A 14,061-nucleotide genomic window follows, 5' to 3' on the forward strand; every position below is an offset into this window, starting at 1 on the left:
ACATCCCTTCTAAACTTCATGGGCAGAGAGAGGGCCATTACTGCAAGGAAGGGAAACTGATGTGGAACAGAAAACACCACATGCCCATTCAAGAATCCACTGAAAATATGTAAGCAAGGCAAAGATTGGGTCAAATCTGGTTTTAAGACAGTTTATCTGACTGTGTATATAAGAAAGATCAGGGCTGGGCACGGTAGCTCATGCCTGTAATCCCAGCACTTTGGGAGGCTGAGGGGGGTAGATCACTTGAGGTCAGGAGTTCAAGACCAGCCTGGCCAACATGGTGAAACATGTTGAAACATGGTCTCTGCTAAAATACAAAAATTAGCCAGGCATGGTGGCAGGCACCTGTAATCTCAGCTACTCGGGAGGCTGAGGCAGGAGAATCGCTTGAACCCAGGAGGCAGAGGTTGCAGTAAACCAAGATTGCACCACTGCACTCCAGCCTGGACAACAGAGCAAGACTCTAAAAAAAAAAGAGAGAGAGATCGGGGCCAGGTGCGGTAGCTCACGCCTGTAATCCCAGCACTTTGGGAGACCGAGGCAGGCGGAAGTTTGAGACCAGCCTGACCAACATGGTGAAACCCTGTCTCTACTAAAAATACAAAATTAGCCAGGTATGGTAGCACACACCTGTAATCCCAGCTACTTGGGAAGCTGAGACACAAGAAGCACTTGAACCTGGGAGGTGGAGGTTGCAGTGAGCTGAGATGCGCCATTGCACTCCAGCCTGGGCAACGAGCGAAACTCCATCTCCAAAAAAAGAAAGAAAGAAAGATCTGGCGGGGAGAAACCTAGAGGCAGGTGAGGGGTCGTATGGAGGTGCAGAGTGGGCTCGGTTCTGCAGGCTAAGGGAATTCAGCTCTGGCCCCCTTGCCTTACAGAGAAGCAAAGTGAAGCAGGTGAGAGAGGTCAGAGGTGCTCAGGGCCTGAAGTTCCACCATATGGCTGCTTTCTTCACAGGGGGTTTTAATAGTAACACTAACCTAGAAGTGAGGTGACCCACCCAAGAACAGTCCTCCTGTCCATGCCTTCCTTCCAGGCCAGCATCTTGTTAAGGATACCCTTGGAGTCTGTCCATGCTAGGGGTACAGCACAAGTCCAGCGGCCTGAGGGAGAGGACCTGGGCGTAGGGACAGAGAATCTCTTGGGAACCCAGTGTGAGAGTCAGAAAGGCCTGTGTGGCATCTCTTGGTGCAATCTCGACCCCCAACGGAGTCCCCAGCAGATGAGCATCCAGCCTCGCTTCTCCATTCCCAGTGAGCAGAGCGCACTTCCTTCCTGCGTCTTCTTACTGTGAGTCGATGTCTGCCTGGGTCGGCCTTTGGAGCCTTGCAAAACACAGTGTATGTGAGCATGGGATCTGAAGCCCAAAAGCCTGAGTTCAAATCCCAGCACTGCTAATCATGAGCTCTTAGGCAAGTTACTCAGCCCATCCGCACCTCAGTATAACAGAATACCCCAGACAGGGCAATTCATAATGAATGGAAATTTATTTCTTACGGCTCTGGAGGCTGGGAAGTCCAAGATCAAGGCACCAGCATCTGGTGAGGGCCTCCGTGCCACATCATCCCACAGCAAAAGAGCAAGAAAGAGAGAGAGGAAGGGAGGGATCAACCAAAAGGAGGCCAGACATCCGTTTATGGGGAACCCACTCCTGCCATAACAGCATTAATTCATTAATAAGGACAGAGCCCTCATGGTCTAATCACCTCTGAAAGCACCCACCTCAAGCTAGCGCAGTGGCTCATGTCTGTAATCCCAGCACTTTGGGAGGCTGAGGCAGGCAGATCATGAGGTCAGCAGTTCGAGACCAACCTGGCCAACATGGTGAAAACCCATCTCTACTAAAAATACAAAAATTAGCCGGGCATGGTGGCTCATGCCTATAGTCCCAGCTACTCAGGAGGCTGAGGCAGGAGAATCGCTTGAACCCAGCAGACGGAGGTTGCAGTGAGCTGAGATCATGCCACTGCACTCCAACCTGGGCAATAGATGAGACGAAAGAAAGAAAGAAAGAAAGAAAGAAAGAAAGAAAGAAAGAAAGAAAGAAAGAAAGAAAGAAAGAAAGAAAGAAAGAAAGAAAGAAAGAAAGAAAGAAAGAAAGAAAGGAGGAGGGAGGGAGGGAGGGAGGGAGGGAGGGAGGGAGGGAGGGAGGGAGGGAGGGAGGGAGGGAGGGAGGGAGGGAGGGAGGGAGGGAGGGAGGGAGGGAGGGAAGGAAGGAAGGAAGGAAGGAAGGAAGGAAGGAAGGAAGGAAGGAAGGAAGGAAGGAAGGAAGGAAGGAAGGAAGGAAGGAAATTTCTTCTTTTTTTTTTTTTTTTTTGAGACGGAGTCTCGCTCTGTCGCCCAATGGCCGGATCTCAGCTCACTACAAGCTCCGCCTCCCGGGTTTACGCCATTCTCCTGCCTCAGCCTCCCGAGTAGCTGGGACTACAGGCGCTCGCCACCTCGCCCGGCTAGTTTTTTGTATTTTTTAGTAGAGAGGGGGTTTCACCGTGTTAGCCAGGATGGTCTTGATCTCCTGACCTCGTGATCTGCCCGTCTCGGCCTCCCAAAGTGCTGGGATTACAGGCTTGAGCCACCGCGCCCGGCCCGGAAATAAATTTCAAGATGAGTTTTGGAGGGGACATTCAAACCATAATAGTATCTCTTCCTGTAAAATGGGGATAGTGATGGTAGCATCCACCTCCCAGGGTTGCTGGGCTTATTATGTAGTAGATTTAATCCACAGTGGTTAGCACAGTGCCCGGCATATAGTAAATGCTCAACAAATATTTACCAGCATAATTATTCTCCCACAGAGCAGGATAGGAACAGGCCCTCCTCTCTTTACAGGCTAGTCACTCTCCACCCACTTCTGTAACTGGTTCCTTGTCACTCGGTGCCCAGTGTTGTCACCATCCTGGTTAACCTCCTCTGGCCACATTCCAGGCAGCTGAACACGCTAAGGTTCAAATCTAAACTCTCTGGTTTGTTTGTTTTGAGACAGAGTCTCGCTCTGTCACCCAAGCTGGAGTGCAGTGGCACCATCTCGGCTCACTGCAACTTCCGCCTCCCGAGTTCAAGCGATTCTCCTGTCTCAGCCCTCTAAGTATCTGGGATTACAGGCGCCCACCACCACGCCTGGCTAATTTTTGTATTTTTAGTAGAGACGGGGTTTCACCATGTTGTCCAGGCTGGTCTCAAATTCCTGACCTGAAGTGATCTGCCTGCCTCAGCTTCCCAAAGTGCTGGGATTACAGGTATGAGCCACCATGCCTGGCCCTTTTTTTTTTTTTTTTTTTTTTCCCAAGACAAGGTCTCACTCTGTTGAGACCTCCCAGGCTTAAGTGATCCTTTCACCTCAGCCTCCCAAGTATCTGGGACTACAGGTGTGTGCCACCATACCCAGCTAATTTTTTTGTTTCTTTGTAGATAGAGATGGAGGTCTTGCTATGTTACCCAGATGGTCTTGAACTCCTAGGTTCAAGCAATCCAGCTGCCTTGGCCTCCCAATCCAACTGCTGGGATTACAGGCACAAGCTATCATGCCTGGCATCTTTGGGGTGTGTGTGTGTGTGTGTGTGTGTGTGTTTTGTTTTGTTTTTAATTGATAGAGATGGGGTCCTCACTCTGTTGTCCAGGCTGGAATACAGTGGTGTGATCATGTCTCACTGCAGCCTCGAACTCCTAACCTCAAGCAATCCTCCCACCTTGGCCTCCCAAAGTGGTGGGACTACAGGTTCCATCACTCGCAGCCCCAGATCTGAGCTCTTCTGCTTACTTGCTGCATAACCCTTGAACTGGGGTAGTGCCAGCTGCTGTAACAAACAAGCCCCCAGACCCCAGCAGCCGAACATGATCGAGGTTTCCCAGTGACTCCCACAACAATGCAGATGGGCAATCCTCCACAGCAGGAGGCTTTCACACAGTGACCTGGAGACCCAGGTGCCTCCTGTCTTGCAGCTCCACCATCTTCTGGGGTTTTAGAGTCCTCTGCATCAAACCACTGTGGAAGAAGAGAGCACAGATAAACCTTCCCTGAGCCTTTGAAGCCCCAGGCTTACAGCGACACACATACCACTTCTGTGCACACTCCTGTGGCGAGCCAGTCACATGGCCGGCCTGGATGCAAGGGAGGCCGAGAAACGTGGTTCCCTGCTGGATGGCCACTCTCCAGCCCGACTTTGTAGTATAGGAAAGGACACACGCATTGCTGAGGGACAGTTGACTGTCTGTGTCATAACTATGGGCAAATCATCCACCTCTTGGGCCTCTTTTGTTGTCTGTTAAATCGAAGGCATCACTCGGTTGTGGTGACAACTGCACAGCCCTGTGCGTTTACTCAAACCATTCAATTGTTCACTCCATGGGCAAGTTAGGTGGTATATAAGTTATACCTCAATTAAGCTGTTTTTTCAAAATAAGAATTCAGGCTGGACGTGGTGGTGCACACCTGTGGTGCTAGCTACTCGGGAGGCTGACGCAGGAGGATCATTTGAACCCGGGGGTTCAAGACCAGCCTCGACAAAATGGGGAAACCTCACCTCAAGCAAATGCAAATGCTTTAAAAAATAAAATAATAGAAAGCACTCCCCCCTTCTCAGGGGTTTTACGAGGACTCAGTGAATGAAATTTTTCCCAGTTGGCCACACCATGTAGGTCTGTGTGTACATGTGTTTCTGTGTGTGTGTGCATGTGTGCATGCGTGTCTGTGTGGATGCTTGTGCGTCTGTGTGTGTGTGTTGGGGGGGAGAGCAACAAGGACTCCAAAGTAGGCCTGAGCCAGACGATGAGTTGGGTGTCGTTTCATAAGGTGGTGCCAGCACTTGCCGACCGCCAGCAGGAAGTGGTGGGCGGTTCAGTCTTGCTTCTTGCTTGGGAAACCCTCCCCCACCACGGTGGCCCTCCCAGCATGTGGCAGAGCCATGACTACTGCCATGAAGTCGGGGGGGACCCCCACCCACCCTGGGCAACACAGATGGCAGATGGAGGCCTCCCTTGGGGCCAGTGAGGACACACCCTTGAGGCGTGAGATGTGTGCACCCTTTCTCCACCCTCTTGAGTGTGGGTGGATGCGGCGCTGACTGCCTGGCATGAACAGAGGTCAGAGAGGCCTCCGCTGCCTGGTGCTGGCAAGTTCACAGCCATCACATCCACAGCTGCTCCTGCAAGTGGAGGCAGGGATGACCAATGACGAAATACTTTGAGGGTTGAGTTCCCACTGAGACTCAGCCCTCTTCTGGGCCTCAGTTTCCCCACCTGGCTGTGGAAATCTGGCTGCGATGTTCCCAACATCCTGCCTTGGGAAAGCACCGGAGTGAAAGGTACCAGCTTTGGAACCAATACCAATGCTAGCTGTGTGACCTTGGGCAAGTTATCTAGTCTCTGTGCCTGTTTCCTCATCTCAAAAGCCGGTGCCGCAGCTCACATCTGTAATCCCAGCACTTTGAGAGGCCAAGGCGGGAGGATTGCTTGAGGCCAAGAATTGGAGACCAGCCAGGGCAGCATAGCGAGACCCTGTCTCTATTTTTTTTTTTTTTTTTCCTGAGATGGAGCCTCGCTCTGTCGCCCAGACTGGAATGCAGTGGCGCGATCTCCACTCACTGCAAGCTCCGCCGCCTCCCGGGTTCACGCCATTCTCCTGCCTCAGCCTCCTGAGAAGCTGGGACTACAGGCACCCGCCACCACACCTGGCTAATTTTTTTTTTTGTATTTTTAGTAGAGATGGAGTTTCGCCGTGTTTGCCAGGATGGTCTCGATCTCCTGACCTCATGATCCGCCTGTCTCGGCCTCCCAAAGTGCTGGGATTACAGGCGTGAGCCACCGCGCCCGGCCTTTTTTTTTTTTTAAGTGGAGCTAACAATAATGCCTACCTCATATTTGTGAGGATTAAGTGCATTAGTCCTGAGAACGGCCAGGCAGGTGGTAAGTCCTGTGTGAATGTTGGTGCCATTATTATTGTTGTTGTTATTTTATTTCTTCATTGTAGGGATGAGAAAACAAAGGCCCAGAGCAGTGGTGTGACTTGCTCAAGGTCACCCAGCAAAAAAGTGGCGCACATTAGGATCAAGGCCAAGTCTCAAGGTCCATTGCTCCCCCTGTGCCTCTGAAGCCACGTGCGTTGGAACTGGGTCAGAGGCAGCATGTACCTGGCGGATGACGCAGAGGCAGGGATGGGCTCGTGGATTAATTCCTTGTCTCCTGCTGACACCTTGCGGAGAAAAGGCCTGAAGGGAAAGGGAAGTGTAGAAGGAAAAGGAGGAGGGAGGGGACGGTAGGGGGACCCCCAAAGCTGAGCCCTATGACCCAGGAAAGGGATGCAGGAGAGGGGTGAACCCGATCCAGCCCCTGCCCCTGGGGAGCTCTTGGATTGTTGGTGGAGCAGACGGGGACACAGCTGAGGTATTCAACAGGGGCCCTGAGAGAGGAACAGGCAGCCCCTGTGAATCTTGCAGTTCAGCAGAGGCAGGAGTCAGCACGTGTGAGGGCAGCAGGGAAGTTTTCCTGGAGGAGTGAGACCTGGGGATGAGGAGGCACGGCAGGGAGGTGGAACAGGCAGGAGAGACTGTTCAGGAATCAAGAAGATAGGATAGAGGACACTAAAACCTTAGAGAGGCCAGGGGCGGTGGCTTGGCAGGAGCGTCGCTTGAGGCTAGGAGTTTAAAAGCAGCCTGGGCAACATAGCAAGACCCCATCTAAACACAAAAAATAAAAAATTAGCTGTGCACCATGACGCACACCTGCAGTCCTAGCTACTCACAAGGCTGAGCTGGGAGAACTCCTTGAGCCCAGGAGTTCAAGGCTACAGTGAGCCATGATCTGCACTCTAGCCTGGGCAACAGAGCAAGATCCTGTTTCAAAAAAAAAATTAAAGTAAATAAGTTCATTAAATAAAGCCATAGAGAGTCAGTGTGGGGTAGTGGTCAGAGCATGGGCTGAACCTGACAGTGGGGGGCACATGTGGGGCCCAAACTGAGCCCACTGGTCTGTGTTCCTGATCCAGCCCAGCCCTTCCCAGGGCAACTCTGAGGCAGACACCCCAGAGGGCAGAGATGAGCCAAGCATCCCGTCCCTGGGTGTGGGAGGGAAGGAGAGCTTGTAGCCACTGGTGGCCACCAATTAAGCTCCCAGGGGACACAGAACAGCCTGAGGTAGCCTTGCAGGGCCAAAGCCCAAGGCGGGAGGATTGCACACGTGTGGACGCGTGTGCTGTACGCACGTGGACCGCCCACCTCAGCAGCCCTTGGGGACTCCACAAGCATCAGGAAAAGTAGGTCAGGGGAGCAGCCCAGCGTCTCCCTGGTGGGCGTGGGGAGGAGTTTGAGGCAAAGAGGGCTGCGTGCTCATCAGAGCCCCTGGGGGACAGGCCCGCAGTCCACACAGAAAGGGCCCAAGGACGCACTGGCCCCGGGGAGGCCTGCACAGAAGCAGCCTTGCCTCACCCTGCTGGTGTTGCAGCGGTCGCCTCAGTTTTCTAACTCGGAAGCCTCATCACCCAGGTGGTGGGTGGACATTTCACAGGGGTTGGAAAAGGAGATTTTTTCCAAGCCTGAGACCAGGGAAAGACAATCACGCGGAGATGTCGCCCCATGTAAGCCCAGTTGGTGGCTGTGGGAAAGACCCAGTGCTGTCCAGCCCAGAGCTGGGACGGCGTGGAGACATGGTGGCAAGTGGCATGTCTGCGTTTGGGTGAGCACGCTAGGGTAGAGAAGAAGGGCATGCGGGACTGGGTTCTCCGGGCCTGGCACCGTTCCTACCTCTGGTGGAGGGGACTGTGGAATGGGTGAGGCCAGGGCACATGTTTAAGTGGAAATGAGCTAGGAAAGAAAAGACAGTTGCTAGATAGGAAGGTCCTGTTGGAACAGAGGTGAGGAGGCCGGGTACAGTGGCACAGGCTTGTAATCCCAGCACTTTAGGAGGCCAAGCCAGGAGGATTGCTTGAGCCCAGGAGTTCAAGATCAGCCTGGGCAACATAGTGAGACCCCATCTCTACAAAAAATAAAATGTGGGCCTGGCGCAGTGGCTCACGCCTATAATCCCAGCACTTTGGGAGGCCAAGACGGGCTGATCACCTGAGGTCGGGAGTTCGAGACCAGCCTGACCAACATAGAGAAACCCCATCTCTACTAAAAATACAAAAATTAGCTGGGCGTGGTGGCGCATGCCTGTAATCGCAGCTACTCGAGCGGCTGAGGCAGGAGAATCGCTTGAACCCGGAAGGTGGAGGTTGCGGTGAGCCGAGATCGCGCCAGGCAACAAGAATAAAACTCTGTCTCGGCCGGGTGCGGTGGCTCACGCCTGTAATCCCAGCACTTTGGGAGGCTGAGGCGGGCAGATCACAAGGTCAGGAGATCAAGACCATCCTGGCTAACACGGTGAAACCCCGTCTCTACTAAAAATACAAAAAATTAGCCAGGTGTGGTGGCGGGCACCTGTGGTCCCAGCTACTCGGGAGGCTGAGGCAGGAGAATGGCGTTGGCCCGGGAGGCGGAGCTTGCAGTGAGCCGAGATCGCACCACTGCACTCCAGCCTGGGCGACAGAGCAAGACTCCGTCTCAAAAAAAAAAAAAAAAAAAAAAAAAAAAAAAAACTCTGTCTCAAAATAAAATAAAATAAAATAAATATGAAAAACTTTATCTGGGCTTTGTGGCACAAGCCTTTGGTCCCACTTACTCAAGAGGCTGAGGTGGGAGGATTGCTTGAACCCAGGAGCTGGAGGCTTCAGTGAGCCATGTGGGCACCACTGCACTCCAGCCTGGGCAACGGAGCGAGACCCTGTTTTTAAAAAATTAAATTAAAAAAACAATGGGAAGCTGGATGCGGTGGCTCACACCTGTAATCTCAACACTTTGGAGGATTGCTTGAGGTCAGGAGTTCAAGACCAGCCTGGGCAACATGTTGAAACCCCATCTCTACAAAAAAATACAAAAATTAGCCAGGTGTGGTGGCGCACACCTTGCGGTCTCAGCTACTCAGGAGGCTGAGATGGGAAGATTGCCAGAGTCCGGGACGCAGAAGTTGCAGTGAACTGAGATCATGCCACTGCACTCCAGCCTGGGTGACAGAGCAAGACCCTGTCTTAAAAAAAAAATGCTGACAGGGAGATGAGCTGGTTCATGAATGGAGGGAGGCAGGAGGCAGGAGGCTGGGGAGACAGGGATGGGAGCAGGCTGCAGGGCGGGGAGGGGAGGGCTCCTTCCTCCCCAGCCAGCTGAGAGGACGGTGCAGATGGAGCTCCGTTTGGGGCTGGGTGGGAGGCCAGGAAGTTCTCTCCTGATGTTCCTCCTCTCTGTGTGAAGTGGGAGGCTGGGTCGTGCCGAGAGTGAAGGGGAAGGCAGAGGAGGAGGAGGAGAGGCTTGGGGCCTGGAAGGGAGCTGCCGGGCCGGGCGAGGATGCAAGGCTCGTGGAGTGCTCACCCTCTCCCAGCCTCCAGCCATCCCCGCCCGCCCTTGCTCAGCCGGAGAGAAAGCCGGTGATGATGACGAGAACAACACAGTAACCCCGGGCACCTATGGAGCACTTACTGCATGCCACATGCCAGGGCTTCACGCCTATTAACTTATTTAACCCTCGCAAGAACGCATTGGGAGAAGGCACTGTTATTATTATTATTACTATTATTATTATAATATTTAGATAGGGTCTCACTCTGTCATCCCCGCTGGAGTGCAGTGATCATAGCTCACTGCAGCCTTGAATTCCTGGGTTCAAGCGATTCTCCTGCTTCAGCCTCCTGAGTAGCTGGGACCACAAGTGTGCACCACTAAACTCAGCTAACTTTTTTTTTTTTTTTTAATTTTTGTGGAGACAGAGTCTTGCTCAGGCCAGTCTCACACTCCTGGCCTCAAGCAATCCTCTCGCCTTGGCCTCCCAGAGTGCTGGGATCACAGATGTGAGGTACTTTGCCTGGTCCAATGCACTATTATTACATCCTTTGTATAGATGAGAAAACTGAGGCACAGAGAAAGGAAGTAACTTGTCCAAGGACATTCAGCTAGCAAGTGACAGAGTTGGGACTCAGACCCAGGCTGTCTGGCTCTACATCTGTGCCTTCTCCCAGATGGAGCTGTGGTCGTTGTTCTTCAGGGTGCAGGGGTGCTTAGGGGCAGGCTAGGGACGCTGGAGTGACGTGTCTGGGATTACAGGGAGAAGGGGCTGGGTGCAGTGGCTCACGCCTGTAATCCCAGCACTTTGGGAGGCCGAGGCGGGTGGATCACCTGAGGTCAGGAGTTCGAGATCAGCCTGGCCAACATGGTGAAACCCCATCTCTAATAAACATGCAAAAATTAGCCAGGCATGGTGGCACACACCTGTAATCCCAGCTACTTGGGAGGCTAAGGTGGGAGAATCGCTTGAACCCAAGAGGCAGAGGTTGCAGTGAGCCAAGATCATGCCACTGCACTCCAGCCCGGGCAACAAGGGAGAAACTCCGTCTCAAAAAAAAAAAAGAAGAAAGAACGAAAGGAAAAAGAGGGAGAAGGGAGTGCAGGGAGGGAGGCTGCACTGGGAAGCAGGTGCTCGGGCTGGAAGCTGGTGGCAGCTTCTAAAGGAGACAGCCCTGGCCTCTCTTGCTGGTGCACACACAGACACATACTCATGTGTGCCTGCGCCTGGAAAAGGCTCGTTCGCCCTAGTCAACCCCTCTCCATTTACAGATGAGAAATGAACGCCCAGAGTGGTTGCCTGGAAGATAGGGGCAGAGAGGGATGGGGTTTTAGAAAGGGGCAAAAGGAAACTTTGGGGTAATGGATGTGTTCATGGTCTCGGCGGCAGGGATGTATACATATGTCAGAATCATCACACTGTACACTTCAAACGTGTAGTTTTTTGAACACTAAATATACCTCAATAAAACCAGAAAAATGACATGAGATAAGGGGAAATAAAGAAATGAAGGTCACGGGCGGAGAGTTAGTTCACTGTCACCCACGTGACAAGTCAGGTCTCAGCCCAACGTGGTGGCTCACGCTGTAGTCCCAGCACTTTGGGAGGCTAAGGTGGAAGGATCGCTTGATCTCAGGAGTTTGAGACCAGCCTGGAAAAATAGCAAGACCCCATCTCTACAAAAAATTTAAACATTAGCCAGATGTGGTGGTGCATGCTTGCAGTCCCAGCTACTCAGGAGGCTGAGGCAGGAGGATCCCTTGAGCCCAAGAGTTCAAGGCTGTAGTGAGCTATGATCACCCTGCTGCACTCCAGCCTGGGCAACAGAGCAAGACCCTGTCTCAATACAAATACAATTTTTTTTTTCTTTTTTGAGACAGAGTCTTGTTCTGTCTCCCAGGGTGGAGTGCAGTGGCGCAATCTCTGCTCACTGCAGCCTCCGCCTCCAGGGTTCAAGCAGTTCTCCTGCCTCAGCCTCCCAAGTAGCTGGGATACAGGCGTGTACCACCATGCCCAGCTAATTTTCGTATTTTTAGTAGAGACAGAGTTCCGCCACATTGACCAATCTGGTCTCGAACGCCTGACATCTAGTGATCTACCTGCCTTGGCCTCCCAGAGTTCCGCCACATTGACCAGTCTGGTCTCGAACGCCTGACCTCTAGTGATCCGCCTGCCTTGGCCTCCCAAAGTGCTGGGATTATAGGTGTGAGCCACCACGCCCAGCCTAAATACAATTTTTTAAAAAGTCAGGTCAGCCGGGCGCAGTGTTCATTAGTTGGGTGGTGAGGTCGTCTGCAGTGGGGGAGGCACTGCCAGGCTGTGCTGATGTGTGGCCATGTGTGTGGTGGGATGGTGTGGCCACATCTATACCATCCTGCCAGTTTGGCCTGAGACCACATGGCCAAGATATGTGATGCTGCAATCATGGCCCTCAGACCTCTTCCCCACCTCCTACCTTATGGAGAGCCCATATCACTTTCCATCATAATATACAACTGGTGTGATCACTGTGTCTACTGCCCTTCTCCCCCTGGGGTGTAAGCCCCATGGGGCAGGGAATCCTAGGTGTTCGTTTCATGCTGTGTACTCCGGGCTTTGGAGAGCCCTGGGGAACAGCAGGTGCTTCGTCAGTACTTGTGAATAAGCTGGGCACGGTGGCTCATGCTGGTAATCCTAGTGCTTTGGGAGGCTGAGGTGGAAGGATCACTTGAGGCCAGGAGTTCTAGACCAGCCTGGGCAACATAGTGAGACCCCAACTCTACAAAGAAAAAATTAAAAATTAGTCAGGCGTAATAGGTGCAGCAAACTACCATGGCACACATTTACCTGTGTAACAAACCTGCACATCCTGCACATGTACCCCATACCTAAAAATTAAAAATTAAAATTAAATAAATAAATGAAAATTAGCCAGGTGTGGTGGTGCATGCCTGTAGTCCAGTCTACTCAGGAGGCTGAGATAGGAGGATAGCTTAAGCCTGGGAGGTCGAGCTGCAGTGAGCTGTGATCGTGCCACTGCACTCCAGCCTGAGTGACAGAGCAAGACACTGTCTCAGAAATAAAAATAAAAACAAGCCGGGTGCAGAAGCTCATGTCTGTAATCCCAGCACTTTGGGAGGGACAGGCAGAGGGATCACTTGAGGCCAGGATTTGGAGACCAGCCTGGGCCACACAGTGGGACCCCCTCTCTACAATCCAAATAAAACCAACGCTTGTGAATGGGAGTACCCGTGTGAACTCGGTATCTGGCTGTGTCTGTGTGACATAAACAGGGGCCTTGCCTGACACTGTGCGGGTGGCAGCATGAGGCAGAGGGGCTGGTGCCACCAAGCACAGGGTCGAGCAGTGACGGTCTTCAGGGAGCTGAGTCAGGCTGGCCCCTGAGGCTTTGGGGAAGGCGACGCGACCAAGATGCTTGTCGCCCCCTTGTGGTTATCTTGGGCCTGGCATCCAGGCCCATCCTCAAGTTTTCTGGGTTCTGGGGAGGGCAGAGGGGCTGGAGGAGGGGACCCTTGCCTGATGTCACACTTCATGCTCACCACCCCTACCCAACAGGGAGAAGATGAGCATGGGCTGCCCAGAGCCTGAGCCGCCCCGCTCCCTGACCTGCTGTGGGCCAGGGGCTGCCCCTGGGCCTGGTGCCGGCGTGCCCCTTCTCACTGAAGACATGCAGGCCCTGACTCTCCGCACACTGGCTGCCAGCGATGTCACCAAGCACTACGAACTAGTCCGGGAGCTGGGCAAAGGCACCTACGGGAAGGTTGACCTGGTGGTCTACAAGGGCACAGGTGAGCAAGTGCAGCGTGGCAGGACTGGGAGGTTGAGGTGTGGCAGGACTGGGAGGTTGAGGTGGGGCAGGGCTGGGAGGTTGGGGTGGGGCAGGGCTGGGAGGTCGGGGTAGGGGGACGTGACCTTCCAGCTGGGCCGCGGCTCTCTGGTGCTTTGTGGAAGCAAGGAGGCAGGGTCAGGGGCCAGATGGAGAGGATGAGGCCTGAGGCAGCCCACGGGGGAGGAGACCGGGCAGATGGAGCAAGGGAGGAATCCGGGGCAGAGTGGCCAGGGTACAGGATGGGCTGCTCCGGGGCCATCTGGGGTGCCTTTGAGACAGCCAAGGGGCTGTGTCAGGAGCCTCTGGAGAGGGCAGGGCTGCCAGCTGTGTCTGGGTATCACCAGTGTCTCAGGGATAGCTGGCCCCAGGGAGGTGGACAGAGAGTGAGGGCAGTTCCTCAGGACCAGGGTGCCACACTTAATGGGTGGTGGAAGGACCTGTGAGGTCAGTATGGCCATCGCCATCTCTCAGGTGAGGACAGGGAGACCTAGGCCATTTCAGCCACATATCCAGTGCCCTGCAGCTACAGAGGCTGTGAACCAAAACGAGACCCCAGGAGTCATCTCCAGAGCCTTGTTGCTTAGTCACTGAGCTTGATACCTCTCCCACACTGTAGGTCACAGCCATGCCACCCAGTCAGCCAGGGGCTGGGGCTGCATGAGCTCCCACAGCTGCACACGCCTGGGTCCAGGGGCTTTGTGCTAACTGAGGGCAGCAGGAAGAGCACCTAACATGGAGTCACCTGAGCTTTGTTATTTGCTTACTGTGTGATCTTGGGCAAGTGACTTCACCTCTCTGTGCCTCTCTGTAAAATAGGGTAACAGTAGTGCACAACTCATACAGTCATAATGAAGTGTGAGTTGTGA

General features: G+C 53.3%; 1 protein-coding gene across 3 annotated transcripts in view; it reads left to right on the forward strand.

Annotated features, from left to right (window-relative positions):
• Nucleotides 1-14,061, forward strand: part of LOC105482858 (SH3 domain binding kinase 1) — a 67,076-nt gene that overhangs the window by 47,646 nt on the left and 5,369 nt on the right. For all 3 annotated transcript variants that reach the window (XM_011743231.3, XM_011743230.3, XM_011743229.3), the window contains exon 2: nt 12,922-13,154. In XM_011743231.3, coding sequence (XP_011741533.2) covers nt 12,922-13,154 — 233 coding nt within the window. The remainder of the gene's footprint in view (nt 1-12,921; nt 13,155-14,061) is intronic.

This window comes from Macaca nemestrina, chromosome 18 (genome assembly GCF_043159975.1).
Source record: "Macaca nemestrina isolate mMacNem1 chromosome 18, mMacNem.hap1, whole genome shotgun sequence".
Classification (NCBI taxonomy): domain Eukaryota; kingdom Metazoa; phylum Chordata; class Mammalia; order Primates; family Cercopithecidae; genus Macaca; species Macaca nemestrina.